Source organism: Callithrix jacchus, chromosome 14, assembly GCF_049354715.1.
Source record: "Callithrix jacchus isolate 240 chromosome 14, calJac240_pri, whole genome shotgun sequence".
In the NCBI taxonomy this organism is placed as follows: domain Eukaryota; kingdom Metazoa; phylum Chordata; class Mammalia; order Primates; family Cebidae; genus Callithrix; species Callithrix jacchus.
Genome location: NC_133515.1, coordinates 21,505,778 through 21,533,677, shown reverse-complemented (window position 1 = coordinate 21,533,677; position 27,900 = coordinate 21,505,778). Strand labels below are relative to the sequence as shown.

The 27,900-nt window shown below is 38.0% G+C and overlaps 1 protein-coding gene across 2 annotated transcripts in view; it reads left to right on the top strand.

Moving 5' to 3' along the window:
• LOC100393583 (uncharacterized) overlaps positions 1-27,900 on the top strand; it is a 227,223-nt gene that overhangs the window by 21,323 nt on the left and 178,000 nt on the right. For both annotated transcript variants that reach the window (XM_078348925.1, XM_078348926.1), the window contains 13 exons: positions 1,273-1,301; positions 1,396-1,468; positions 3,252-3,282; positions 5,964-6,036; positions 10,880-10,937; positions 12,494-12,522; positions 12,617-12,689; positions 14,473-14,503; positions 17,185-17,257; positions 22,100-22,157; positions 23,714-23,742; positions 23,837-23,909; positions 25,690-25,720. In XM_078348925.1, coding sequence (XP_078205051.1) covers positions 1,273-1,301; positions 1,396-1,468; positions 3,252-3,282; positions 5,964-6,036; positions 10,880-10,937; positions 12,494-12,522; positions 12,617-12,689; positions 14,473-14,503; positions 17,185-17,257; positions 22,100-22,157; positions 23,714-23,742; positions 23,837-23,909; positions 25,690-25,720 — 661 coding nt within the window. The remainder of the gene's footprint in view (positions 1-1,272; positions 1,302-1,395; positions 1,469-3,251; positions 3,283-5,963; positions 6,037-10,879; positions 10,938-12,493; positions 12,523-12,616; positions 12,690-14,472; positions 14,504-17,184; positions 17,258-22,099; positions 22,158-23,713; positions 23,743-23,836; positions 23,910-25,689; positions 25,721-27,900) is intronic.

Sequence of the window (27,900 nt, the reverse complement as noted above, 5' to 3'; positions counted from 1 at the left end):
GGTCTCAATCACCTGACTTCCAGGGATTCTGCCTCCCAAAGTGCTGGGATTACAAGCTTTAGCCACCATGTCCGGTGTGCATGATTATTTCTATAAAGATAGAATCTTGCTATGTTGGCCTGGCTGGTCTCAAACTCCTGGGTTGCTCAAGTGATACTTCTGTCTCAGCCTTCTGAGTAGCTGAGATTATATTAACAAGCCACTGTGCCCTTTTATGTTTTCAATATTCTGTCCTGTGTTTGTCTATACTAGCCTTTGTTACTCTTGGGCATCGGAGACATATGTTTTGTTGACGTTAGTTATTTGAATGAGATAAACATGAATATACGTACATTCACTTTGTTTTTTGAGGAGCTAACTTTTGGATCAAATAGCAGTTTAATAAAAGTTCTTTAGTGAAAAACATGATACTTCAAACCAGACTATATTGGAAAGAAAATAATGTTGAAATCATTAATTGACTCCCAAATAGTTTATTTTCAATGAATATTGGAGTGATATCTGAATGTAGAAGCTTATTAATATCTAGTGCTTGTAGCAGTTTTATTTAGTAGAAGTATGTCAAAACTGATAAAGGATGATACTGTTTATTGAGGCCTATGAGTCTGACCGTGTTGCATGAGTGTGTGAAGAAACTTTCAGCAAGCTCAAGTAGAGGATTCCCTCAATGTAGGAAAGTCATTACACCACAAGGGTTTGAGAAATAATGGATATTATCTACAAGTATTCACCCAACTTATATCCAAGCTGATCTATTTAGGACCCTTCCCTGTAGACATGAAGTATACATTCAACTGAAGTGTCATTGTAATTGTGTACCTTCTCAGTTATTGGGCAAGTTAAAGAGCATGAGGAATATTTGTAGTCTAGTGCTATAAATTCTTTTGACGTGTTGCATGAAAGATATGTGAGAGTAGTGCCACCTGCTTTGACATTGATTCCCAGGTGTCTGAGTTGCTTCTCTGGTTTTAGATCACATTGGTCCTCATTCCTCAGCATATTGACATTGATACTGATACTCTCATTTTTGAAATATTTATATGAAAAATTACATCGCATTTGAAATTGTCAGAGTATATATTGTGAAGCCTGTATTGTTGCTTTCTTCAGTGTGTTTCTGTCATGTTCCTGTTTCAAGACACAAAGCATAAAACCTCAAAGCCTACACGAATACGGGCAGGAAAAGACAGGTTGATGCTAATACGGAATGAATGTATCTATATCTTTACCACATTTACATATGGTTTATTATGTATCCCTTTTTCTTTTCAGTGTCTTCTCAGAAACAACTGACCTTGGAGGTAATTACACCCTCATTTGTATTTTGAACTATTAACTGTGTAGTCTATGATATATCCTTTATGTGTTGGTTATTTTTCTTCAAATCCCCTTCAGGCTATAAGTGATGAGAAAGATTTCGTTTCCAATATAGCCCCAGAAATAAAGGATGGATCAACATCTGAGACAGGTAATTTTATAATAAACATTTTATGTCAGGTTAATGCAAGGTAGAAGGGAAGTTCCCTTCCCAAATAAATTAGCAGCGGGCTCATTGAAACTGCACATTCTGTTTCAGGAAGCCTAAGTTTCTGCATTGTAATAAGTTATTTGGTGCCATTGATGCTGCTCGTCATTTTCCGTGATCTGAGTAGTATCATTGTAAACCTCTCTACGTCAAAACTAAATAGAAGAACCTCTGAAGAGCAATGCAACAGATAGCAAGCTAAAAGGACAGCATTATTTTGCTTTAATTCTACAGTATGTTTTCATCAAGAGGGGAAAGAGAAAGATTTGAGGCAATAGAAAGTATAGACATCAGACGATATCACAAAAAGCAGAGGGAAGAAGTGATCGTAACAACCCGTGAACACTGTAGAACAACAACTAAGGACACCACTGATGGAGTAATTACTTTCCTTCAGGAAGAGAGATTGTGAGGCAGGAGGGAGGGAAAAGAAGAAGTGATTTGTGTAATTTTGGGGATTCTGCTGAGGAAACCTGAGTGAACTCTCTTTAGTTGCATATAGAATATTTGCATAAAAGAAGATTTTATTGTGGCTCCTCCAGAAACTACTGGAAACAGGAAAGAGTGCTAGAATTGGGACAAACCACAGTGACTCATTACCATTCTTTGTTGCTATTAGGCGTCAGAGATAGATGTTTTGTTCATTTTAAGTACTGAAATAAGGTAAACTTGAATATGAATACATTGGCTCCATTGGTTTGATGAAATTTCTTTATAGGATAACATATTTCAAAGAAGACTATTTTAGAAAGAAAAGTTATGTTGAATTCATTAAGTGACTCAAAAAATATTTATTTTGAATGAATATTGGAGTGATATCTGAATGTAGAAGCTTATTAATATCTAGTGCTTGTAGCAGTTTTATTTAGTAGAAGTATGTCAAAACTGATAAAGGATGATACTGTTTATTGGGGCGTATGTGTCTTCCCGTGTTGCATGAGTGTGTGAAGAAATTTTCCGAAGGCTCAAGTAGAGGATTCCCTCAATGTAGGAAAGTCATTACACCACAAGGATGTGAGAAATAATATATATTATCTACAAGAATTCAGCAAACTTATATCCAAGCTGATCTAGTTAGGACCCTTCCCTGCAGAGACATGAGGTATACATTCAACTGAAGTGTCATTGTAATTGTATACCTTCTCAGTTACTGGTCAGGTTGAAGATCATGATGAATATTTGTAGTCCAATGGTATAAATTCTTCTGATGTGTTTCATGAAAGACATGTGGGAGTAGTGCCACCTGCTTTGACATTGATTCCCAGGTGTATGAGTTGCTCCTCTGATTTTAGATCACACTGGTTCTCATCACCTGGCGTATCCACATTGCTATTGACACTGAGTATTTTTAGAAATAGATATATCACAGGTGTGGGCCACCACACCTGACTACTTTTTGTATTTTTAGTAGGGACGAGGTTTCACCATGTTGGCCAGGCTTGTCTTTATTTACTGACCTCAAATGATCCACCCGCCTCGGCCTCCCAAAGTGCTGGGATTAGAGGCGCGAGCCACCACAAGCAGCCTGCATGATTATTGTTATAAAGATAGAATCTTGCTGTGCTGCCCAGGCTGGTCTCAAACTCCTGGGCTCCTCAAGTGATATTTCTGTCTCAGCCTTCTGAGTAAGTGAGATTATAGGAACAAGTTCTTGTGCTCTTTTATGTTTTCAGTATTCTATAGTTTTCTATTGTTTATTTAAAATACATTTTACTTTTTTTTAAAGTGCATCCTGCCGTTGACAAGCATTTAAACAGGTACGATTTTACAGATTTTTTTAAAGTGATGTGTTAACTAAGTGGATAGAGAGAATAGAGACTAGTATCTGTTTAGTGTTCTAAGCTATGTTAGACATCATATTACCTGATTCACATTTATCATCTCATGTCATCTTCACACAGCTTTACAAAGTATTGGTGCTATTATTGCTTTCTTACTGATGATGCAACTCTGGTTAAAATAGGTTGAAATTTTGGCTCATGATTCCGTAGTTAACAGGTAGCCAACCCATGATTTGACAAGCATCCTGCCTGGCTTTTCAAATCACTTTGCACCTAAGCATACTTAGAGAGAGGTGTGTGCAGCAATGGGATCAAGGTACTGGCTTAAATTAGATGAATTCAGAACGTCACGTTTTGTTATATATTAGTTCTCTTTAGAGTGTCCCTTAGAAGCTTGGCTACTCCAAAAGCTTGTCCTAATATGTTTGGAAATTACACTGGTAACCAGTCCCTGTTTGTTTTTTTTTGTTGTTGTTGTTTAACAATCAATGTTTTGAAGGCAGATATCAATTATCTGTAGCCAAGGGACTCTAGGTGTTTCATAAGCAAGAGCAGATCAGTCCAAGAGAGAAATCATTTTACTGTACATGGAGAATATCAACACATACTCTATGTTATATTGACTATATTTGGCATATACGGAAAAGATATTTCTAATTCATTTCTCCACTTACTGACTACCCAGTTTGGTTTTCTCTTTGAGTACCCTGCCTAGTTCGATGAAGCTTTTTCTTGTTTTCTGGATTTACTTTTTTCTTTCTATGACATTTAAATAGTATTTTCTTGATTTCTTGTTACTTTCTCTTCTGCATTGCTTAGGTTTTTTTTTTTTTACTTTCTATTATTGTTTTCATGTATGGTAGCTAAATATTCCCCATTTTCCTATAGACAAAATCAGAAGTGCACAGAATTTCAGAATTTTAAGAAATCCTGGAGACTAAACAAAATATCCTCCATTAGTCAAATCTGTGTTTACCATCCCGATTAAATGGTTGTTTGGGTGGAGAATCTGAAACTGAAAGAGATAAAATTATTCAGTTGGATATTGTAAATGGCAGATATGAGATTTGCACTAGGTTTCTTGATTCAAAACCCAGTCTTCTTTCACATCATTTTGTCATTGAGTGTTTTTATAACAGAAAGAGGGAGTGGCTCTAGTGAACACAGTGGAAGAGGATGAGAATGGAATGAGCTGTTGAACTCAATGAAAGTGGATAAGAATGGAATTTGCAGGGCACAGCTAAGTTTGAAGAGAAATAAACCCTTGAGAAATTGGAAACACCGAATGTTGGGAGTAATGAAGAAAGGCATATTAAAATAGGGCATTCAAGGGGTTCTGAAAAGGCTGCTGCCTTTTTGTTCCTTTTTGAGGAACTACCAAACTTTAAAGATTTTATTGAAAAATGTTAAAAGAACTTGAGCCACTGGAAAGAGTCTCTGGAGTATATAGGAATGTGGTATTATCTTCTTCCACCCAAGCTTACAGAGGCCTTAGAACACCTCACGAATTAGGGAGCTGGAGATTGCTTAAGTACATAGATATGTGACCCAGGGCGGATGTAATTTTCTTTCTGCCTTTTTTTTTCCAATTCTCCCATATACCTGTAGGTTAGGGCAATGGTAGGTTTGGTTGGTAAGTCGGTAATGAAGCTTCATTTGGGTACTTGGTAACATTCCTATGCTTGGGATTACTGACTGAGATTTACTTACTTTCCAGCAGCAGAGGAACAGAGAGCTCCTAATCTCAATTACTTTAGCTTGTCTTTTTAGGCATCTGTCCTTCCTAGGCTGAAGGTGTAGATTGGATACTGCCATGGGTCCCTGCAGGAGAGGGATCCAGAAGTGGGAGTCTATGGGAAGGAAGATAATTAGATAGTAACGAATGAAATGGAGCTGTAACTATTCAGTAGGGAGACTTTTCCCCAGTCTGACTTGGGTGTCTGAGTGTCTATGAAGATTGTTAATCTTGCTGGTTTTTGTGGACCTGAATTAGGGAGGATCTATATAATAACAGCAATTGAATTTTATAATTTTTAGTGTTTTAATCTTCTCTGAAGAATATTCGTGATAACAATGTAAACCTTTATATTTTGATTTTTGTGCCCTCAGCTTTCAAACATGTCCAGTGTTTCAGGGGGCTCCGTGTAGTTTTCTGGGGTAAACAGAATCAATGGGCACTGTTTACATGCTGAAGATCCATGACTCCCATTTTCCAGTGACACAGATTAATCTTTGAATCAGAAATAGATAATGGAGAAGAGACAGTGCATTTTCTACCTCGTTTTAGGTTATCACATTTATTCCAGTTCAGTAGCAAAAGTTCTGTCAGATATTAGATAATTTGTAAGGACAAATTATTGTCTGGTGGTGCCATTGTATTGCCTGTCAGTATTTGTTACGGGTTTAAGGGTGAGTGTTCATTGGATATTTAATAGGTGGGAGAGGTGGAGGCAGAAATAGGTAACTAAAATGTTTTCTAAAACAGAGGCCATATCTAAAGTATATCAAGAAATATTATTTAATGTACAGCTAACTGACCTTCCTCAGACTTTGTTTTACCATCTTTTTGGGAGGGGACATGGATGTATAGACTGACAGTTTTGTTTTGTTTTAAGAAATGAACCTGCTCATTTCTGTTGTAACTTTTTCCTCTGTAGGCATTTCTGGGCACAGCGTGTTTTTCCCAAGTCTGGGCTAAAGGACGATTCTGACTCTGATTCTGATTCTGTGGTAAAGTACTCACTTGTAAAATTAAATTCTCACTCTGAATCTCATTTTGTATATTACTATCTTCTAGATGTAGCAGTTGTCTACCTATCAGTGTTTTACGGTTGCATTAAAAATTTTATTAGAGATAACCATTTCAAAGACATAGGAGGGGTTAATTTTTATTTTGTTTACTTGGCAAATAAGAAATAGTTGATAAGTACTTTGAGAGGTGGGATCTGAAAAAAATGGGCTGGAAAATATATGCTGACAGGAAAATGATGTTGGAGAATGCTTTCTTGCAATAGAGGAAATAGGAATGTTGGTCTAGACTTATTTGAGTAAGTGTCTTTATTTTGAGTTATAAATAATATGAGTATGAGTAATAATACTTCTGTTTAAATGTGTGTTTAATAGATTAAATGACATTACAGGAATCATGGAATCACCCTGCTACACATAGCGTATAGTTTCTTTTAATTTCTTTTACATTTACTTTGATATATACCATTTTTGCAGTGGACAGTTTCTTTATTTTTACCTTCGGTTCTATAATTAGACTAAAAGAATACCAGAGATTCTGGAAATTTGACTAGACAGGGTAACATATGCCTGTAGTCCCAGCTCTTCAAGAGATGAAGCTAGGAGAATTGCTTGAGTCCATGCAAGACCTTATCTCCAATTAAAAATAAAAAATTGTGGGAGATTAGAAATTTAAGTTCCCTTCTGAAATCTGTATTACAAAGGGTCTACACTGTGTTTTCTAAATATTTTTATAATTAAGAATGCGCTTTAAACGCTTCATCTATTGGAAGAATATACATTTTGTTAAAAAAAAAAAACAACCTGTTTGATAAGCAGAGACTCTTCATATTCTTATGGTAAGACTTTAATTCCGCAAGGGTTTTGCATTATAATTTAAAAAAATATCCACTCGGGGTCCTTGTATCTCATTCTGAACTTCAAATTTTGGAGTCTTTTGCACTTTGTTCTTGAAAAAGTAGTTGTAAAGCTCCTGCATTACTATGAGCCACTTGAAATAGAGAACATATTTGTATGTATCCTGGAATACGTAGAATAATATCTTGCATATCAAAAACAGTGTAACAGTTTTAGTGTGAATAAACAAACCAGAAAATGGGCTTTTATATAATGGAATGTTATAGTTAACACATATGCATAATATAGCTAATAATGAAATCTGTTAAATTTCTAGAATGTTTTCAGTTTATCTTTTCTTCTAAGGTTGACAATGTGTAAATTTACGTGACTTCTGTTTAGAAAATACATCATATGGAAGAAAATAAAAATTAGAAAAGATGGATTGAAATTGGAAAGGTGGATACAACATGTTTTCTAATACCTTCCAACTGGAAGCGTAGGTTAGGATTTTGGATAAAATTTTCTTAACTGTTAAAGCTCCAGTCATATTCTATTAAATATATATATTTCAAGGCATACATTATTCTTTGAAATTGTGAATAAAAATTATTAGTCCAGGAGGAAGATCCAAGATGCTCATTTAGGAGCAGCTCGGGATTGCAGCTCCCAGCGAAAGCGCAGAGGGTGAGTGGACACCGCATTTCCAGATGGATCTTTATTGCCCAGAGATCAGGAGATTCCCAGGCAGAGGAGCCCCATGAGTCACCAGTGCGGCTGTTTTGGCCAGCGCGGCTATTTTGCTGGTGCTCCAGCGTGGCAGTTCTCCATACAAAATACACTGGTGTGGTTGTCCTTTTAAGCTGGTGATTGGAACTCCAGGAAGTTAGAGTCGCCCATACACCTCATTAAACAGGGGTCTGAAACAGGGAGCCAGGCCAGGGGATTACCAGGTGAAAAAGTGCCACGAATCTCAGCGCCGTTGTTTCAGACAGTGCAGTGGGTCACCGCATGGGAAATCACACAGATCCCGGTGTTTTTTCAGCAGGCGACTGGAACACCTGGGAGTCAACTGTTCAACTGAAAAAAAAAAAAGACTCTGAGGCAGGGAGCCAGGTGATCAGGCTCGGCGGGTCCCCCCCGCCCGCCCCCGCCACAAAACCCAGCAATTGGAAACCCTCTGGGTTGAGAGTTTCAAGGCAAGCACAGCTGAACCTGGGACAGTCCAGCTCTGTGGGGAAGGGGCATCTGCCATTACTGAGGCACTCCAACCCTACAGAGGTAGTCTGCCATTGCTGAGGCAGCCCACCATTGCTGAGGCAACCCGCCATTACAGAGAGAGTCTGCCATTACAGAGGTGGGCCAGCATTGCCGAGGCAGATCTACAAACACCCACATAAACAGGACTGCAGGGAAGTTCACATGGCAGCCGGGCAGAGCCCACAGCAGCTCAGCAAAGCCTCTGCAGGCAGACAGTGACTAGGCTGCCTCGTTGCTGGGCAGGGTAGCCCTGATAAAAAAGCAAGCAGCACAACAGAAACTCATAAATCAAGCCCTAACTCCCTGGGACAGAGCACCTGGGGAAAAAAAGGGGGATTTATGAGTTCTGCTGCAGCAGATTTAAACGTACCTGCCCAGCATCTCTGAGTGAACAATGGAGCTCACAGCTCAGCACTTGAGCTTCTATAAAGGAAAGACTGTCTCCTCAGGCAGCTCCCTGACCCCCATATATCCAAAGAGTCACCTCACAAAAAACTGATCAGCCTGACATTTGGCAGGCATCATTCTGGGACAAAGATAGAAGAAGAAGAAACTGGTAGCAACCCTTACTGTTCTGCAGCTGCTGCAGGTGATCCCCAGGCAAGCAGGGCCTGCGGTGGACCTCAGCAGTCCTACAGCAGAGGGGCCAGACTGTTAGAAGGAAAACTAAGAAACAGAAATAACTTCGTCATGAACAAACTGGATGTCCACTCAGAGACGCAATCTGAAAATCAGCAACTACAAAGAAGACAGGTGGATAGATCCACAAAGATGGGAAGAAACCAGTGCAAAAAGGAGGAAAACACCCAAAACCAGAACACCTCTCCTCCTGCAAGGAGTCACAACTCCTCACCAGCAAGGGAACAAGGCTGGACGGAGAATGCGTGTGATGAAATGACAGAATCAGACATCAGAAGGTGGGTAATGAGAAACTTCTGTGAGCTAAAATAACATGTTCTAACCCATGCAAAGAAACTAAGAACCTTGAAATAAGATTTGACATAATGCTAACGAGAATGGACAATGTAGAGAGGCATATAAGTGAATTGATGGAGCTGAGAAACACAACACGAGAACTTCGTGAAGCATACACAAGTTTCAACAGCTGAATTGACCAAGCAGAAGAAAGGATATCTGAGGTCGAAGATCAACTCAGTGAAACAGAATGAGAAGGCAAGATTAGAGAACAAAAGCATAAAAAGGAATGAACAAAGACCCCAAGAAATATGGGACTATGTGAAAAGACCTAATCTACGTTTCATAGGTGTACCTGAATGTGACGAAGAGAATGAATCCAAGCTGGAAAGTACTCTTCAGGATATTACCCAGGAAAACGTCTCCAACCTAGCAAGGCAGACCAATATTCCAGTGCAGGAAATACAGAGAACACCACAAGGATATTCCTCAAAACGAGCAACCCCAAGGCACGTAATCGTCAGATTCACCAGGGTTGAAATGAAGGAGAAAATGCTAAGGGCAGCCAGAGAGAAAGTTCAGGTTACCCACAAAGGGAAGCCTATCAGACTCACAGCAGATCTCTCAGCAGAAACCCCACAAGCCAGAGGAGAGTGGGGGCCGATATTCAACATCCTTAAAGAAAAGAACTTTCAACCCAGAATTTCATATCCAGCCAAACTAAGCTTCATAAATGAAGGAAAAATAAAATCCTTTGCGAACAAGCAAGTACTCAGAGATTTTGTCACCACCACGCCTGCTTTACAAGAGCTCCTGAAAGAGGCACTACACATAGAAAGGGACAACCAGTACCAGCCACTCCAAAAACATACCAAATGGTAAAGAGCATCAACAAAATGAAGAATCTGCATCAACTAAAGGGCAGAATAGCCAGCTAGCATCAAAATGGCAGTATCAAATTCACACATAACAATATTAACCCTAAATGTAAATGGACTAAACGCCCCAATCAAAAGACACAGACTGGCAAATCGGATAAAAAGCCAAAACCCGTGGGTGTGCTGTATCCAGAAAATCCATCTCACACGATTTACCTCAGTCTTAACTTTTTCCTTGCAGAACACATGTCTTTAGTGTCTGTTTTTTTATTTCACCTCTGTTTCTATTATGAGCATACTTATTGCAGCTTTCTCTTTAGCAGCTATGTGTGGCTTTCATTCATCAATCATTACTCTATAAGGTGGATGGTTGTTTTGTTCTCTATTTTTTGGAAGGAGACGAAGTTATATAATAATTTGTTCTTAGCTTTCAACACAGAGAATACAAGCAACTTGTACTGTTTCCAATGCCAACCCATTTAAATATAGTACTACTAAAAGCCACAGGCTCACATTTTATTCCCACAAAATGTAATTCACACAGATAGATATAATGCATAGATATTTTGAAAAATAATGTGGTTAATTTACTTTTGTATTATTATTCTTATTCAGTGATACCCTAAATTACATACGAGTAAATTTTTGTCCTAGGTTGTTGTGGATAGGAAAAGAAACTAATAGTATCATAGTATTTATATAATAAAAAACTAGAGCTGAAAGGAGTCACATTTTGAGACTATCTATAACACCAGTCATAATCATCAGGGCATTAGAATATGTAGATAAGTAAATGGCAGTCTCAAAATTTGAATCTACCCATGTGTAACTTCAAAAGCTGTACATTTTGTGTTATATTAGGTAGTAATGGCAGCTATTATAATTATTTTAACTTGCTGTATGTTATTCTTAAACTGATTGTGTTTTTCTTCTAGATTGTTTCAAGACCACATGAAATAAAGAGGATTCCTCATGAAGATTCTTTAAAAAATTGTAAGCTGTTTACGCCTTTCTATTATATTATTTACTGATTCTTCTTTTTTCTTTTCTTTCTTTGTTTCTGTTTCTTTTTAATTTTAAGACACAGTCTCACACTTTCTGCTGCCCAGGCTAGAGTGCAATGGCACAGACATGGCTCATTGCAACCTCCATCTCTTGGAATCAAGTGATTCTCCTGCCCCCACCTCCCTAGTAGCTGGCACTACAGGTGTGTGCCACCACACCAGCTAATTTTTGTATTTTTAGAAGCGATGGGGTTTCACCATGTTGGCCATGATGGTCTCAATCACCTGACTTCCAGGGATTCTGCCTCCCAAAGTGCTGGGATTACAAGCTTTAGCCACCATGTCCGGTGTGCATGATTATTTCTATAAAGATAGAATCTTGCTATGTTGGCCTGGCTGGTCTCAAACTCCTGGGTTGCTCAAGTGATACTTCTGTCTCAGCCTTCTGAGTAGCTGAGATTATATTAACAAGCCACTGTGCCCTTTTATGTTTTTAATATTCTATCCTGTGTTTGTCTATACTAGCCTTTGTTACTCTTGGGCATCGGAGACATATGTTTTGTTGACGTTAGTTATTTGAATGAGATAAACATGAATATACGTACATTCACTTTGTTTTTTGAGGAGCTAACTTTTGGATCAAATAGCAGTTTAATAAAAGTTCTTTAGTGAAAAACATGATACTTCAAACCAGACTATATTGGAAAGAAAATAATGTTGAAATCATTAATTGACTCCCAAATAGTTTATTTTCAATGAATATTGGAGTGATATCTGAATGTAGAAGCTTATTAATATCTAGTGCTTGTAGCAGTTTTATTTAGTAGAAGTATGTCAAAACTGATAAAGGATGATACTGTTTATTGAGGCCTATGAGTCTGACCGTGTTGCATGAGTGTGTGAAGAAACTTTCAGCAAGCTCAAGTAGAGGATTCCCTCAATGTAGGAAAGTCATTACACCACAAGGGTTTGAGAAATAATGGATATTATCTACAAGTATTCACCCAACTTATATCCAAGCTGATCTATTTAGGACCCTTCCCTGTAGACATGAAGTATACATTCAACTGAAGTGTCATTGTAATTGTGTACCTTCTCAGTTATTGGGCAAGTTAAAGAGCATGAGGAATATTTGTAGTCTAGTGCTATAAATTCTTTTGACGTGTTGCATGAAAGATATGTGAGAGTAGTGCCACCTGCTTTGACATTGATTCCCAGGTGTCTGAGTTGCTTCTCTGGTTTTAGATCACATTGGTCCTCATTCCTCAGCATATTGACATTGATACTGATACTCTCATTTTTGAAATATTTATATGAAAAATTACATCGCATTTGAAATTGTCAGAGTATATATTGTGAAGCCTGTATTGTTGCTTTCTTCAGTGTGTTTCTGTCATGTTCCTGTTTCAAGACACAAAGCATAAAACCTCAAAGCCTACACGAATACGGGCAGGAAAAGACAGGTTGATGCTAATACGGAATGAATGTATCTATATCTTTACCACATTTACATATGGTTTATTATGTATCCCTTTTTCTTTTCAGTGTCTTCTCAGAAACAACTGACCTTGGAGGTAATTACACCCTCATTTGTATTTTGAACTATTAACTGTGTAGTCTATGATATATCCTTTATGTGTTGGTTATTTTTCTTCAAATCCCCTTCAGGCTATAAGTGATGAGAAAGATTTCGTTTCCAATATAGCCCCAGAAATAAAGGATGGATCAACATCTGAGACAGGTAATTTTATAATAAACATTTTATGTCAGGTTAATGCAAGGTAGAAGGGAAGTTCCCTTCCCAAATAAATTAGCAGCGGGCTCATTGAAACTGCACATTCTGTTTCAGGAAGCCTAAGTTTCTGCATTGTAATAAGTTATTTGGTGCCATTGATGCTGCTCGTCATTTTCCGTGATCTGAGTAGTATCATTGTAAACCTCTCTACGTCAAAACTAAATAGAAGAACCTCTGAAGAGCAATGCAACAGATAGCAAGCTAAAAGGACAGCATTATTTTGCTTTAATTCTACAGTATGTTTTCATCAAGAGGGGAAAGAGAAAGATTTGAAGCAATAGAAAGTATAGACATCAGACGATATCACAAAAAGCAGAGGGAAGAAGTGATCGTAACAACCCGTGAACACTGTAGAACAACAACTAAGGACACCACTGATGGAGTAATTACTTTCCTTCAGGAAGAGAGATTGTGAGGCAGGAGGGAGGGAAAAGAAGAAGTGATTTGTGTAATTTTGGGGATTCTGCTGAGCAAACCTGAGTGAACTCTCTTTAGTTGCATATAGAATATTTGCATAAAAGAAGGTTTTATTGTGGCTGCTCCAGAAACTACTGGAAACAGGAAAGAGTGCTAGAATTGGGACAAACCACAGTGACTCATTACCATTCTTTGTTGCTATTAGGCGTCAGAGATAGATGTTTTGTTCATTTTAAGTACTGAAATAAGGTAAACTTGAATATGAATACATTGGCTCCATTGGTTTGATGAAATTTCTTTATAGGATAACATATTTCAAAGAAGACTATTTTAGAAAGAAAAGTTATGTTGAATTCATTAAGTGACTCAAAAAATATTTATTTTGAATGAATATTGGAGTGATATCTGAATGTAGAAGCTTATTAATATCTAGTGCTTGTAGCAGTTTTATTTAGTAGAAGTATGTCAAAACTGATAAAGGATGATACTGTTTATTGGGGCGTATGTGTCTTCCCGTGTTGCATGAGTGTGTGAAGAAATTTTCCGAAGGCTCAAGTAGAGGATTCCCTCAATGTAGGAAAGTCATTACACCACAAGGATGTGAGAAATAATATATATTATCTACAAGAATTCAGCAAACTTATATCCAAGCTGATCTAGTTAGGACCCTTCCCTGCAGAGACATGAGGTATACATTCAACTGAAGTGTCATTGTAATTGTATACCTTCTCAGTTACTGGTCAGGTTGAAGATCATGATGAATATTTGTAGTCCAATGGTATAAATTCTTCTGATGTGTTTCATGAAAGACATGTGGGAGTAGTGCCACCTGCTTTGACATTGATTCCCAGGTGTATGAGTTGCTCCTCTGATTTTAGATCACACTGGTTCTCATCACCTGGCGTATCCACATTGCTATTGACACTGAGTATTTTTAGAAATAGATATATCACAGGTGTGGGCCACCACACCTGACTACTTTTTGTATTTTTAGTAGGGACGAGGTTTCACCATGTTGGCCAGGCTTGTCTTTATTTACTGACCTCAAATGATCCACCCACCTCGGCCTCCCAAAGTGCTGGGATTAGAGGCGCGAGCCACCACAAGCAGCCTGCATGATTATTGTTATAAAGATAGAATCTTGCTGTGCTGCCCAGGCTGGTCTCAAACTCCTGGGCTCCTCAAGTGATATTTCTGTCTCAGCCTTCTGAGTAAGTGAGATTATAGGAACAAGTTCTTGTGCTCTTTTATGTTTTCAGTATTCTATAGTTTTCTATTGTTTATTTAAAATACATTTTACTTTTTTTTAAAGTGCATCCTGCCGTTGACAAGCATTTAAACAGGTACGATTTTACAGATTTTTTTAAAGTGATGTGTTAACTAAGTGGATAGAGAGAATAGAGACTGGTATCCGTTTAGTGTTCTAAGCTATGTTAGACATCATATTACCTGATTCACATTTATCATCTCATGTCATCTTCACACAGCTTTACAAAGTATTGGTGCTATTATTGCTTTCTTACTGATGATGCAACTCTGGTTAAAATAGGTTGAAATTTTGGCTCATGATTCCGTAGTTAACAGGTAGCCAACCCATGATTTGACAAGCATCCTGCCTGGCTTTTCAAATCACTTTGCACCTAAGCATACTTAGAGAGAGGTGTGTGCAGCAATGGGATCAAGGTACTGGCTTAAATTAGATGAATTCAGAACGTCACGTTTTGTTATATATTAGTTCTCTTTAGAGTGTCCCTTAGAAGCTTGGCTACTCCAAAAGCTTGTCCTAATATGTTTGGAAATTACACTGGTAACCAGTCCCTGTTTGTTTTTTTTTGTTGTTGTTGTTTAACAATCAATGTTTTGAAGGCAGATATCAATTATCTGTAGCCAAGGGACTCTAGGTGTTTCATAAGCAAGAGCAGATCAGTCCAAGAGAGAAATCATTTTACTGTACATGGAGAATATCAACACATACTCTATGTTATATTGACTATATTTGGCATATACGGAAAAGATATTTCTAATTCATTTCTCCACTTACTGACTACCCAGTTTGGTTTTCTCTTTGAGTACCCTGCCTAGTTCGATGAAGCTTTTTCTTGTTTTCTGGATTTACTTTTTTCTTTCTATGACATTTAAATAATATTTTCTTGATTTCTTGTTACTTTCTCTTCTGCATTGCTTAGGTTTTTTTTTTTTTTACTTTCTATTATTGTTTTCATGTATGGTAGCTAAATATTCCCCATTTTCCTATAGACAAAATCAGAAGTGCACAGAATTTCAGAATTTTAAGAAATCCTGGAGACTAAACAAAATATCCTCCATTAGTCAAATCTGTGTTTACCATCCCGATTAAATGGTTGTTTGGGTGGAGAATCTGAAACTGAAAGAGATAAAATTATTCAGTTGGATATTGTAAATGGCAGATATGAGATTTGCACTAGGTTTCTTGATTCAAAACCCAGTCTTCTTTCACATCATTTTGTCATTGAGTGTTTTTATAACAGAAAGAGGGAGTGGCTCTAGTGAACACAGTGGAAGAGGATGAGAATGGAATGAGCTGTTGAACTCAATGAAAGTGGATAAGAATGGAATTTGCAGGGCACAGCTAAGTTTGAAGAGAAATAAACCCTTGAGAAATTGGAAACACCGAATGTTGGGAGTAATGAAGAAAGGCATATTAAAATAGGGCATTCAAGGGGTTCTGAAAAGGCTGCTGCCTTTTTGTTCCTTTTTGAGGAACTACCAAACTTTAAAGATTTTATTGAAAAATGTTAAAAGAACTTGAGCCACTGGAAAGAGTCTCTGGAGTATATAGGAATGTGGTATTATCTTCTTCCACCCAAGCTTACAGAGGCCTTAGAACACCTCACGAATTAGGGAGCTGGAGATTGCTTAAGTACATAGATCTGTGACCCAGGGCGGATGTAATTTTCTTTCTGCCTTTTTTTTCCAATTCTCCCATATACCTGTAGGTTAGGGCAATGGTAGGTTTGGTTGGTAAGTCGGTAATGAAGCTTCATTTGGGTACTTGGTAACATTCCTATGCTTGGGATTACTGACTGAGATTTACTTACTTTCCAGCAGCAGAGGAACAGAGAGCTCCTAATCTCAATTACTTTAGCTTGTCTTTTTAGGCATCTGTCCTTCCTAGGCTGAAGGTGTAGATTGGATACTGCCATGGGTCCCTGCAGGAGAGGGATCCAGCAGTGGGAGTCTATGGGAAGGAAGATAATTAGATAGTAACGAATGAAATGGAGCTGTTACTATTCAGTAGGGAGACTTTTCCCCAGTCTGACTTGGGTGTCTGAGTGTCTATGAAGATTGTTAATCTTGCTGGTTTTTGTGGACCTGAATTAGGGAGGATCTATATAATAACAGCAATTGAATTTTATAATTTTTAGTGTTTTAATCTTCTCTGAAGAATATTCGTGATAACAATGTAAACCTTTATATTTTGATTTTTGTGCCCTCAGCTTTCAAACATGTCCAGTGTTTCAGGGGGCTCCGTGTAGTTTTCTGGGGTAAACAGAATCAGTGGGCACTGTTTACATGCTGAAGATCCATGACTCCCATTTTCCAGTGACACAGATTAATCTTTGAATCAGAAATAGATAATGGAGAAGAGACAGTGCATTTTCTACCTCGTTTTAGGTTATCACATTTATTCCAGTTCAGTAGCAAAAGTTCTGTCAGATATTAGATAATTTGTAAGGACAAATTATTGTCTGGTGGTGCCATTGTATTGCCTGTCAGTATTTGTTACGGGTTTAAGGGTGAGTGTTCATTGGATATTTAATAGGTGGGAGAGGTGGAGGCAGAAATAGGTAACTAAAATGTTTTCTAAAACAGAGGCCATATCTAAAGTATATCAAGAAATATTATTTAATGTACAGCTAACTGACCTTCCTCAGACTTTGTTTTACCATCTTTTTGGGAGGGGACATGGATGTATAGACTGACAGTTTTGTTTTGTTTTAAGAAATGAACCTGCTCATTTCTGTTGTAACTTTTTCCTCTGTAGGCATTTCTGGGCACAGCGTGTTTTTCCCAAGTCTGGGCTAAAGGACGATTCTGACTCTGATTCTGATTCTGTGGTAAAGTACTCACTTGTAAAATTAAATTCTCACTCTGAATCTCATTTTGTATATTACTATCTTCTAGATGTAGCAGTTGTCTACCTATCAGTGTTTTACGGTTGCATTAAAAATTTTATTAGAGATAACCATTTCAAAGACATAGGAGGGGTTAATTTTTATTTTGTTTACTTGGCAAATAAGAAATAGTTGATAAGTACTTTGAGAGGTGGGATCTGAAAAAAATGGGCTGGAAAATATATGCTGACAGGAAAATGATGTTGGAGAATGCTTTCTTGCAATAGAGGAAATAGGAATGTTGGTCTAGACTTATTTGAGTAAGTGTCTTTATTTTGAGTTATAAATAATATGAGTATGAGTAATAATACTTCTGTTTAAATGTGTGTTTAATAGATTAAATGACATTACAGGAATCATGGAATCACCCTGCTACACATAGCGTATAGTTTCTTTTAATTTCTTTTACATTTACTTTGATATATACCATTTTTGCAGTGGACAGTTTCTTTATTTTTACCTTCGGTTCTATAATTAGACTAAAAGAATACCAGAGATTCTGGAAATTTGACTAGACAGGGTAACATATGCCTGTAGTCCCAGCTCTTCAAGAGATGAAGCTAGGAGAATTGCTTGAGTCCATGCAAGACCTTATCTCCAATTAAAAATAAAAAATTGTGGGAGATTAGAAATTTAAGTTCCCTTCTGAAATCTGTATTACAAAGGGTCTACACTGTGTTTTCTAAATATTTTTATAATTAAGAATGCGCTTTAAACACTTCATCTATTGGAAGAATATACATTTTGTTAAAAAAAAAAAACAACCTGTTTGATAAGCAGAGACTCTTCATATTCTTATGGTAAGACTTTAATTCCGCAAGGGTTTTGCATTATAATTTAAAAAAATATCCACTCGGGGTCCTTGTATCTCATTCTGAACTTCAAATTTTGGAGTCTTTTGCACTTTGTTCTTGAAAAAGTAGTTGTAAAGCTCCTGCATTACTATGAGCCACTTGAAATAGAGAACATATTTGTATGTATCCTGGAATACGTAGAATAATATCTTGCATATCAAAAACAGTGTAACAGTTTTAGTGTGAATAAACAAACCAGAAAATGGGCTTTTATATAATGGAATGTTATAGTTAACACATATGCATAATATAGCTAATAATGAAATCTGTTAAATTTCTAGAATGTTTTCAGTTTATCTTTTCTTCTAAGGTTGACAATGTGTAAATTTACGTGACTTCTGTTTAGAAAATACATCATATGGAAGAATATAAAAATTAGAAAAGATGGATTGAAATTGGAAAGGTGGATACAACATGTCTTCTAATACCTTCCAACTGGAAGCGTAGGTTAGGATTTTGGATAAAATTTTCTTAACTGTTAAAGCTCCAGTCATATTCTATTAAATATATATATTTCAAGGCATACATTATTCTTTGAAATTGTGAATAAAAATTATTAGTCCAGGAGGAAGATCCAAGATGCTCATTTAGGAGCAGCTCGGGATTGCAGCTCCCAGCGAAAGCGCAGAGGGTGAGTGGACACCGCATTTCCAGATGGATCTTTATTGCCCAGAGATCAGGAGATTCCCAGGCAGAGGAGCCCCATGAGTCACCAGTGCGGCTGTTTTGGCCAGCGCGGCTATTTTGCTGGTGCTCCAGCGTGGCAGTTCTCCATACAAAATACACTGGTGTGGTTGTCCTTTTAAGCTGGTGATTGGAACTCCAGGAAGTTAGAGTCGCCCATACACCTCATTAAACAGGGGTCTGAAACAGGGAGCCAGGCCAGGGGATTACCAGGTGAAAAAGTGCCACGAATCTCAGCGCCGTTGTTTCAGACAGTGCAGTGGGTCACCGCATGGGAAATCACACAGATCCCGGTGTTTTTTCAGCAGGCGACTGGAACACCTGGGAGTCAACTGTTCAACTGAAAAAAAAAAAGACTCTGAGGCAGGGAGCCAGGTGATCAGGCTCGGCGGGTCCCCCCCGCCCGCCCCCGCCACAAAACCCAGCAATTGGAAACCATCTGGGTTGAGAGTTTCAAGGCAAGCACAGCTGAACCTGGGACAGTCCAGCTCTGTGGGGAAGGGGCATCTGCCATTACTGAGGCACTCCAAACCTACAGAGGTAGTCTGCCATTGCTGACGCAGCCCACCATTGCTGAGGCAACCCGCCATTACAGAGAGAGTCTGCCATTACAGAGGTGGGCCAGCATTGCCGAGGCAGATCTACAAACACCCACATAAACAGGACTGCAGGGAAGTTCACATGGCAGCCGGGCAGAGCCCACAGCAGCTCAGCAAAGCCTCTGCAGGGAGACAGTGACTAGGCTGCCTCGTTGCTGGGCAGGGTAGCCCTGATAAAAAAGCAAGCAGCACAACAGAAACTCATAAATCAAGCCCTAACTCCCTGGGACAGAGCACCTGGGGAAAAAAGGGGGGATTTATGAGTTCTGCTGCAGCAGATTTAAACGTACCTGCCCAGCATCTCTGAGTGAACAATGGAGCTCACAGCTCAGCACTTGAGCTTCTATAAAGGAAAGACTGTCTCCTCAGGCAGCTCCCTGACCCCCATATATCCAAAGAGTCACCTCACAAAAAACTGATCAGCCTGACATTTGGCAGGCATCATTCTGGGACAAAGATAGAAGAAGAAGAAACTGGTAGCAACCCTTACTGTTCTGCAGCTGCTGCAGGTGATCCCCAGGCAAGCAGGGCCTGCGGTGGACCTCAGCAGTTCTACAGCAGAGGGGCCAGACTGTTAGAAGGAAAACTAAGAAACAGAAATAACTTCGTCATGAACAAACTGGATGTCCACTCAGAGACGCAATCTGAAAATCAGCAACTACAAAGAAGACAGGTGGATAGATCCACAAAGATGGGAAGAAACCAGTGCAAAAAGGAGGAAAACACCCAAAACCAGAACACCTCTCCTCCTGCAAGGAGTCACAACTCCTCACCAGCAAGGGAACAAGGCTGGACGGAGAATGCGTGTGATGAAATGACAGAATCAGACATCAGAAGGTGGGTAATGAGAAACTTCTGTGAGCTAAAATAACATGTTCTAACCCATGCAAAGAAACTAAGAACCTTGAAATAAGATTTGACATAATGCTAACGAGAATGGACAATGTAGAGAGGCATATAAGTGAATTGATGGAGCTGAGAAACACAACACGAGAACTTCGTGAAGCATACACAAGTTTCAACAGCTGAATTGACCAAGCAGAAGAAAGGATATCTGAGGTCGAAGATCAACTCAGTGAAACAGAATGAGAAGGCAAGATTAGAGAACAAAAGCATAAAAAGGAATGAACAAAGACCCCAAGAAATATGGGACTATGTGAAAAGACCTAATCTACGTTTCATAGGTGTACCTGAATGTGACGAAGAGAATGAATCCAAGCTGGAAAGTACTCTTCAGGATATTACCCAGGAAAACGTCTCCAACCTAGCAAGGCAGACCAATATTCCAGTGCAGGAAATACAGAGAACACCACAAGGATATTCCTCAAAACGAGCAACCCCAAGGCACGTAATCGTCAGATTCACCAGGGTTGAAATGAAGGAGAAAATGCTAAGGGCAGCCAGAGAGAAAGTTCAGGTTACCCACAAAGGGAAGCCTATCAGACTCACAGCAGATCTCTCAGCAGAAACCCCACAAGCCAGAAGAGAGTGGGGGCCGATATTCAGCATCCTTAAAGAAAAGAACTTTCAACCCAGAATTTCATATCCAGCCAAACTAAGCTTCATAAATGAAGGAAAAATAAAATCCTTTGCGAACAAGCAAGTACTCAGAGATTTTGTCACCACCACGCCTGCTTTACAAGAGCTCCTGAAAGAGGCACTACACATAGAAAGGGACAACCAGTACCAGCCACTCCAAAAACATACCAAATGGTAAAGAGCATCAACAAAATGAAGAATCTGCATCAACTAAAGGGCAGAATAGCCAGCTAGCATCAAAATGGCAGTATCAAATTCACACATAACAATATTAACCCTAAATGTAAATGGACTAAACGCCCCAATCAAAAGACACAGACTGGCAAATCGGATAAAAAGCCAAAACCCGTGGGTGTGCTGTATCCAGAAAATCCATCTCACACGATTTACCTCAGTCTTAACTTTTTCCTTGCAGAACACATGTCTTTAGTGTCTGTTTTTTTATTTCACCTCTGTTTCTATTATGAGCATACTTATTGCAGCTTTCTCTTTAGCAGCTATGTGTGGCTTTCATTCATCAATCATTACTCTATAAGGTGGATGGTTGTTTTGTTCTCTATTTTTTGGAAGGAGACGAAGTTATATAATAATTTGTTCTTAGCTTTCAACACAGAGAATACAAGCAACTTGTACTGTTTCCAATGCCAACCCATTTAAATATAGTACTACTAAAAGCCACAGGCTCACATTTTATTCCCACAAAATGTAATTCACACAGATAGATATAATGCATAGATATTTTGAAAAATAATGTGGTTAATTTACTTTTGTATTATTATTCTTATTCAGTGATACCCTAAATTACATACGAGTAAATTTTTGTCCTAGGTTGTTGTGGATAGGAAAAGAAACTAATAGTATCATAGTATTTATATAATAAAAAACTAGAGCTGAAAGGAGTCACATTTTGAGACTATCTATAACACCAGTCATAATCATCAGGGCATTAGAATATGTAGATAAGTAAATGGCAGTCTCAAAATTTGAATCTACCTATGTGTAACTTCAAAAGCTGTACATTTTGTGTTATATTAGGTAGTAATGGCAGCTATTATAATTATTTTAACTTGCTGTATGTTATTCTTAAACTGATTGTGTTTTTCTTCTAGATTGTTTCAAGACCACATGAAATAAAGAGGATTCCTCATGAAGATTCTTTAAAAAATTGTAAGCTGTTTACGCCTTTCTATTATATTATTTACTGATTCTTCTTTTTTCTTTTCTTTCTTTGTTTCTGTTTCTTTTTAATTTTAAGACACAGTCTCACACTTTCTGCTGCCCAGGCTAGAGTGCAATGGCACAGACATGGCTCATTGCAACCTCCATCTCTTGGAATCAAGTGATTCTCCTGCCCCCACCTCCCTAGTAGCTGGCACTACAGGTGTGTGCCACCACACCAGCTAATTTTTGTATCATTAGAAGCGATGGGGTTTCACCATGTTGGCCATGATGGTCTCAATCACCTGACTTCCAGGGATTCTGCCTCCCAAAGTGCTGGGATTACAAGCTTTAGCCACCATGTCCGGTGTGCATGATTATTTCTATAAAGATAGAATCTTGCTATGTTGGCCTGGCTGGTCTCAAACTCCTGGGTTGCTCAAGTGATACTTCTGTCTCAGCCTTCTGAGTAGCTGAGATTATATTAACAAGCCACTGTGCCCTTTTATGTTTTTAATATTCTATCCTGTGTTTGTCTATACTAGCCTTTGTTACTCTTGGGCATCGGAGACATATGTTTTGTTGACGTTAGTTATTTGAATGAGATAAACATGAATATACGTACATTCACTTTGTTTTTTGAGGAGCTAACTTTTGGATCAAATAGCAGTTTAATAAAAGTTCTTTAGTGAAAAACATGATACTTCAAACCAGACTATATTGGAAAGAAAATAATGTTGAAATCATTAATTGACTCCCAAATAGTTTATTTTCAATGAATATTGGAGTGATATCTGAATGTAGAAGCTTATTAATATCTAGTGCTTGTAGCAGTTTTATTTAGTAGAAGTATGTCAAAACTGATAAAGGATGATACTGTTTATTGAGGCCTATGAGTCTGACCGTGTTGCATGAGTGTGTGAAGAAACTTTCAGCAAGCTCAAGTAGAGGATTCCCTCAATGTAGGAAAGTCATTACACCACAAGGGTTTGAGAAATAATGGATATTATCTACAAGTATTCACCCAACTTATATCCAAGCTGATCTATTTAGGACCCTTCCCTGTAGACATGAAGTATACATTCAACTGAAGTGTCATTGTAATTGTGTACCTTCTCAGTTATTGGGCAAGTTAAAGAGCATGAGGAATATTTGTAGTCTAGTGCTATAAATTCTTTTGACGTGTTGCATGAAAGATATGTGAGAGTAGTGCCACCTGCTTTGACATTGATTCCCAGGTGTCTGAGTTGCTTCTCTGGTTTTAGATCACATTGGTCCTCATTCCTCAGCATATTGACATTGATACTGATACTCTCATTTTTGAAATATTTATATGAAAAATTACATCGCATTTGAAATTGTCAGAGTATATATTGTGAAGCCTGTATTGTTGCTTTCTTCAGTGTGTTTCTGTCATGTTCCTGTTTCAAGACACAAAGCATAAAACCTCAAAGCCTACACGAATACGGGCAGGAAAAGACAGGTTGATGCTAATACGGAATGAATGTATCTATATCTTTACCACATTTACATATGGTTTATTATGTATCCCTTTTTCTTTTCAGTGTCTTCTCAGAAACAACTGACCTTGGAGGTAATTACACCCTCATTTGTATTTTGAACTATTAACTGTGTAGTCTATGATATATCCTTTATGTGTTGGTTATTTTTCTTCAAATCCCCTTCAGGCTATAAGTGATGAGAAAGATTTCGTTTCCAATATAGCCCCAGAAATAAAGGATGGATCAACATCTGAGACAGGTAATTTTATAATAAACATTTTATGTCAGGTTAATGCAAGGTAGAAGGGAAGTTCCCTTCCCAAATAAATTAGCAGCGGGCTCATTGAAACTGCACATTCTGTTTCAGGAAGCCTAAGTTTCTGCATTGTAATAAGTTATTTGGTGCCATTGATGCTGCTCGTCATTTTCCGTGATCTGAGTAGTATCATTGTAAACCTCTCTACGTCAAAACTAAATAGAAGAACCTCTGAAGAGCAATGCAACAGATAGCAAGCTAAAAGGACAGCATTATTTTGCTTTAATTCTACAGTATGTTTTCATCAAGAGGGGAAAGAGAAAGATTTGAAGCAATAGAAAGTATAGACATCAGACGATATCACAAAAAGCAGAGGGAAGAAGTGATCGTAACAACCCGTGAACACTGTAGAACAACAACTAAGGACACCACTGATGGAGTAATTACTTTCCTTCAGGAAGAGAGATTGTGAGGCAGGAGGGACTGAAAAGAAGTGATTTGTGTAATTTTGGGGATTCTGCTGAGGAAACCTGAGTGAACTCTCTTTAGTTGCATATAGAATATTTGCATAAAAGAAGATTTTATTGTGGCTGCTCCAGAAACTACTGGAAACAGGAAAGAGTGCTAGAATTGGGACAAACCACAGTGACTCATTACCATTCTTTGTTGCTATTAGGCGTCAGAGATAGATGTTTTGTTCATTTTAAGTACTGAAATAAGGTAAACTTGAATATGAATACATTGGCTCCATTGGTTTGATGAAATTTCTTTATAGGATAACATATTTCAAAGAAGACTATTTTAGAAAGAAAAGTTATGTTGAATTCATTAAGTGACTCAAAAAGTATTTATTTAGAATGAATATTGGAGTGATATCTGAATCTAGAAGCTTATTAATATCTAGTGCTTGTAGCAGTTTTATTTAGTAGAAGTATGTCAAAACTGATAAAGGATGATACTGTTTATTGGGGCGTATGTGTCTTCCCGTGTTGCATGAGTGTGTGAAGAAATTTTCCGAAGGCTCAAGTAGAGGATTCCCTCAATGTAGGAAAGTCATTACACCACAAGGATGTGAGAAATAATATATATTATCTACAAGAATTCAGCAAACTTATATCCAAGCTGATCTAGTTAGGACCCTTCCCTGCAGAGACATGAGGTATACATTCAACTGAAGTGTCATTGTAATTGTATACCTTCTCAGTTACTGGTCAGGTTGAAGATCATGATGAATATTTGTAGTCCAATGGTATAAATTCTTCTGATGTGTTTCATGAAAGACATGTGGGAGTAGTGCCACCTGCTTTGACATTGATTCCCAGGTGTATGAGTTGCTCCTCTGATTTTAGATCACACTGGTTCTCATCACCTGGCGTATCCACATTGCTATTGACACTGAGTATTTTTAGAAATAGATATATCACAGGTGTGGGCCACCACACCTGACTACTTTTTGTATTTTTAGTAGGGACGAGGTTTCACCATGTTGGCCAGGCTTGTCTTTATTTACTGACCTCAAATGATCCACCCACCTCGGCCTCCCAAAGTGCTGGGATTAGAGGCGCGAGCCACCACAAGCAGCCTGCATGATTATTGTTATAAAGATAGAATCTTGCTGTGCTGCCCAGGCTGGTCTCAAACTCCTGGGCTCCTCAAGTGATATTTCTGTCTCAGCCTTCTGAGTAAGTGAGATTATAGGAACAAGTTCTTGTGCTCTTTTATGTTTTCAGTATTCTATAGTTTTCTATTGTTTATTTAAAATACATTTTACTTTTTTTTAAAGTGCATCCTGCCGTTGACAAGCATTTAAACAGGTACGATTTTACAGATTTTTTTAAAGTGATGTGTTAACTAAGTGGATAGAGAGAATAGAGACTGGTATCTGTTTAGTGTTCTAAGCTATGTTAGACATCATATTACCTGATTCACATTTATCATCTCATGTCATCTTCACACAGCTTTACAAAGTATTGGTGCTATTATTGCTTTCTTACTGATGATGCAACTCTGGTTAAAATAGGTTGAAATTTTGGCTCATGATTCCGTAGTTAACAGGTAGCCAACCCATGATTTGACAAGCATCCTGCCTGGCTTTTCAAATCACTTTGCACCTAAGCATACTTAGAGAGAGGTGTGTGCAGCAATGGGATCAAGGTACTGGCTTAAATTAGATGAATTCAGAACGTCACGTTTTGTTATATATTAGTTCTCTTTAGAGTGTCCCTTAGAAGCTTGGCTACTCCAAAAGCTTGTCCTAATATGTTTGGAAATTACACTGGTAACCAGTCCCTGTTTGTTTTTTTTTGTTGTTGTTGTTTAACAATCAATGTTTTGAAGGCAGATATCAATTATCTGTAGCCAAGGGACTCTAGGTGTTTCATAAGCAAGAGCAGATCAGTCCAAGAGAGAAATCATTTTACTGTACATGGAGAATATCAACACATACTCTATGTTATATTGACTATATTTGGCATATACGGAAAAGATATTTCTAATTCATTTCTCCACTTACTGACTACCCAGTTTGGTTTTCTCTTTGAGTACCCTGCCTAGTTCGATGAAGCTTTTTCTTGTTTTCTGGATTTACTTTTTTCTTTCTATGACATTTAAATAATATTTTCTTGATTTCTTGTTACTTTCTCTTCTGCATTGCTTAGGTTTTTTTTTTTTTTACTTTCTATTATTGTTTTCATGTATGGTAGCTAAATATTCCCCATTTTCCTATAGACAAAATCAGAAGTGCACAGAATTTCAGAATTTTAAGAAATCCTGGAGACTAAACAAAATATCCTCCATTAGTCAAATCTGTGTTTACCATCCCGATTAAATGGTTGTTTGGGTGGAGAATCTGAAACTGAAAGAGATAAAATTATTCAGTTGGATATTGTAAATGGCAGATATGAGATTTGCACTAGGTTTCTTGATTCAAAACCCAGTCTTCTTTCACATCATTTTGTCATTGAGTGTTTTTATAACAGAAAGAGGGAGTGGCTCTAGTGAACACAGTGGAAGAGGATGAGAATGGAATGAGCTGTTGAACTCAATGAAAGTGGATAAGAATGGAATTTGCAGGGCACAGCTAAGTTTGAAGAGAAATAAACCCTTGAGAAATTGGAAACACCGAATGTTGGGAGTAATGAAGAAAGGCATATTAAAATAGGGCATTCAAGGGGTTCTGAAAAGGCTGCTGCCTTTTTGTTCCTTTTTGAGGAACTACCAAACTTTAAAGATTTTATTGAAAAATGTTAAAAGAACTTGAGCCACTGGAAAGAGTCTCTGGAGTATATAGGAATGTGGTATTATCTTCTTCCACCCAAGCTTACAGAGGCCTTAGAACACCTCACGAATTAGGGAGCTGGAGATTGCTTAAGTACATAGATCTGTGACCCAGGGCGGATGTAATTTTCTTTCTGCCTTTTTTTTCCAATTCTCCCATATACCTGTAGGTTAGGGCAATGGTAGGTTTGGTTGGTAAGTCGGTAATGAAGCTTCATTTGGGTACTTGGTAACATTCCTATGCTTGGGATTACTGACTGAGATTTACTTACTTTCCAGCAGCAGAGGAACAGAGAGCTCCTAATCTCAATTACTTTAGCTTGTCTTTTTAGGCATCTGTCCTTCCTAGGCTGAAGGTGTAGATTGGATACTGCCATGGGTCCCTGCAGGAGAGGGATCCAGAAGTGGGAGTCTATGGGAAGGAAGATAATTAGATAGTAACGAATGAAATGGAGCTGTAACTATTCAGTAGGGAGACTTTTCCCCAGTCTGACTTGGGTGTCTGAGTGTCTATGAAGATTGTTAATCTTGCTGGTTTTTGTGGACCTGAATTAGGGAGGATCTATATAATAACAGCAATTGAATTTTATAATTTTTAGTGTTTTAATCTTCTCTGAAGAATATTCGTGATAACAATGTAAACCTTTATATTTTGATTTTTGTGCCCTCAGCTTTCAAACATGTCCAGTGTTTCAGGGGGCTCCGTGTAGTTTTCTGG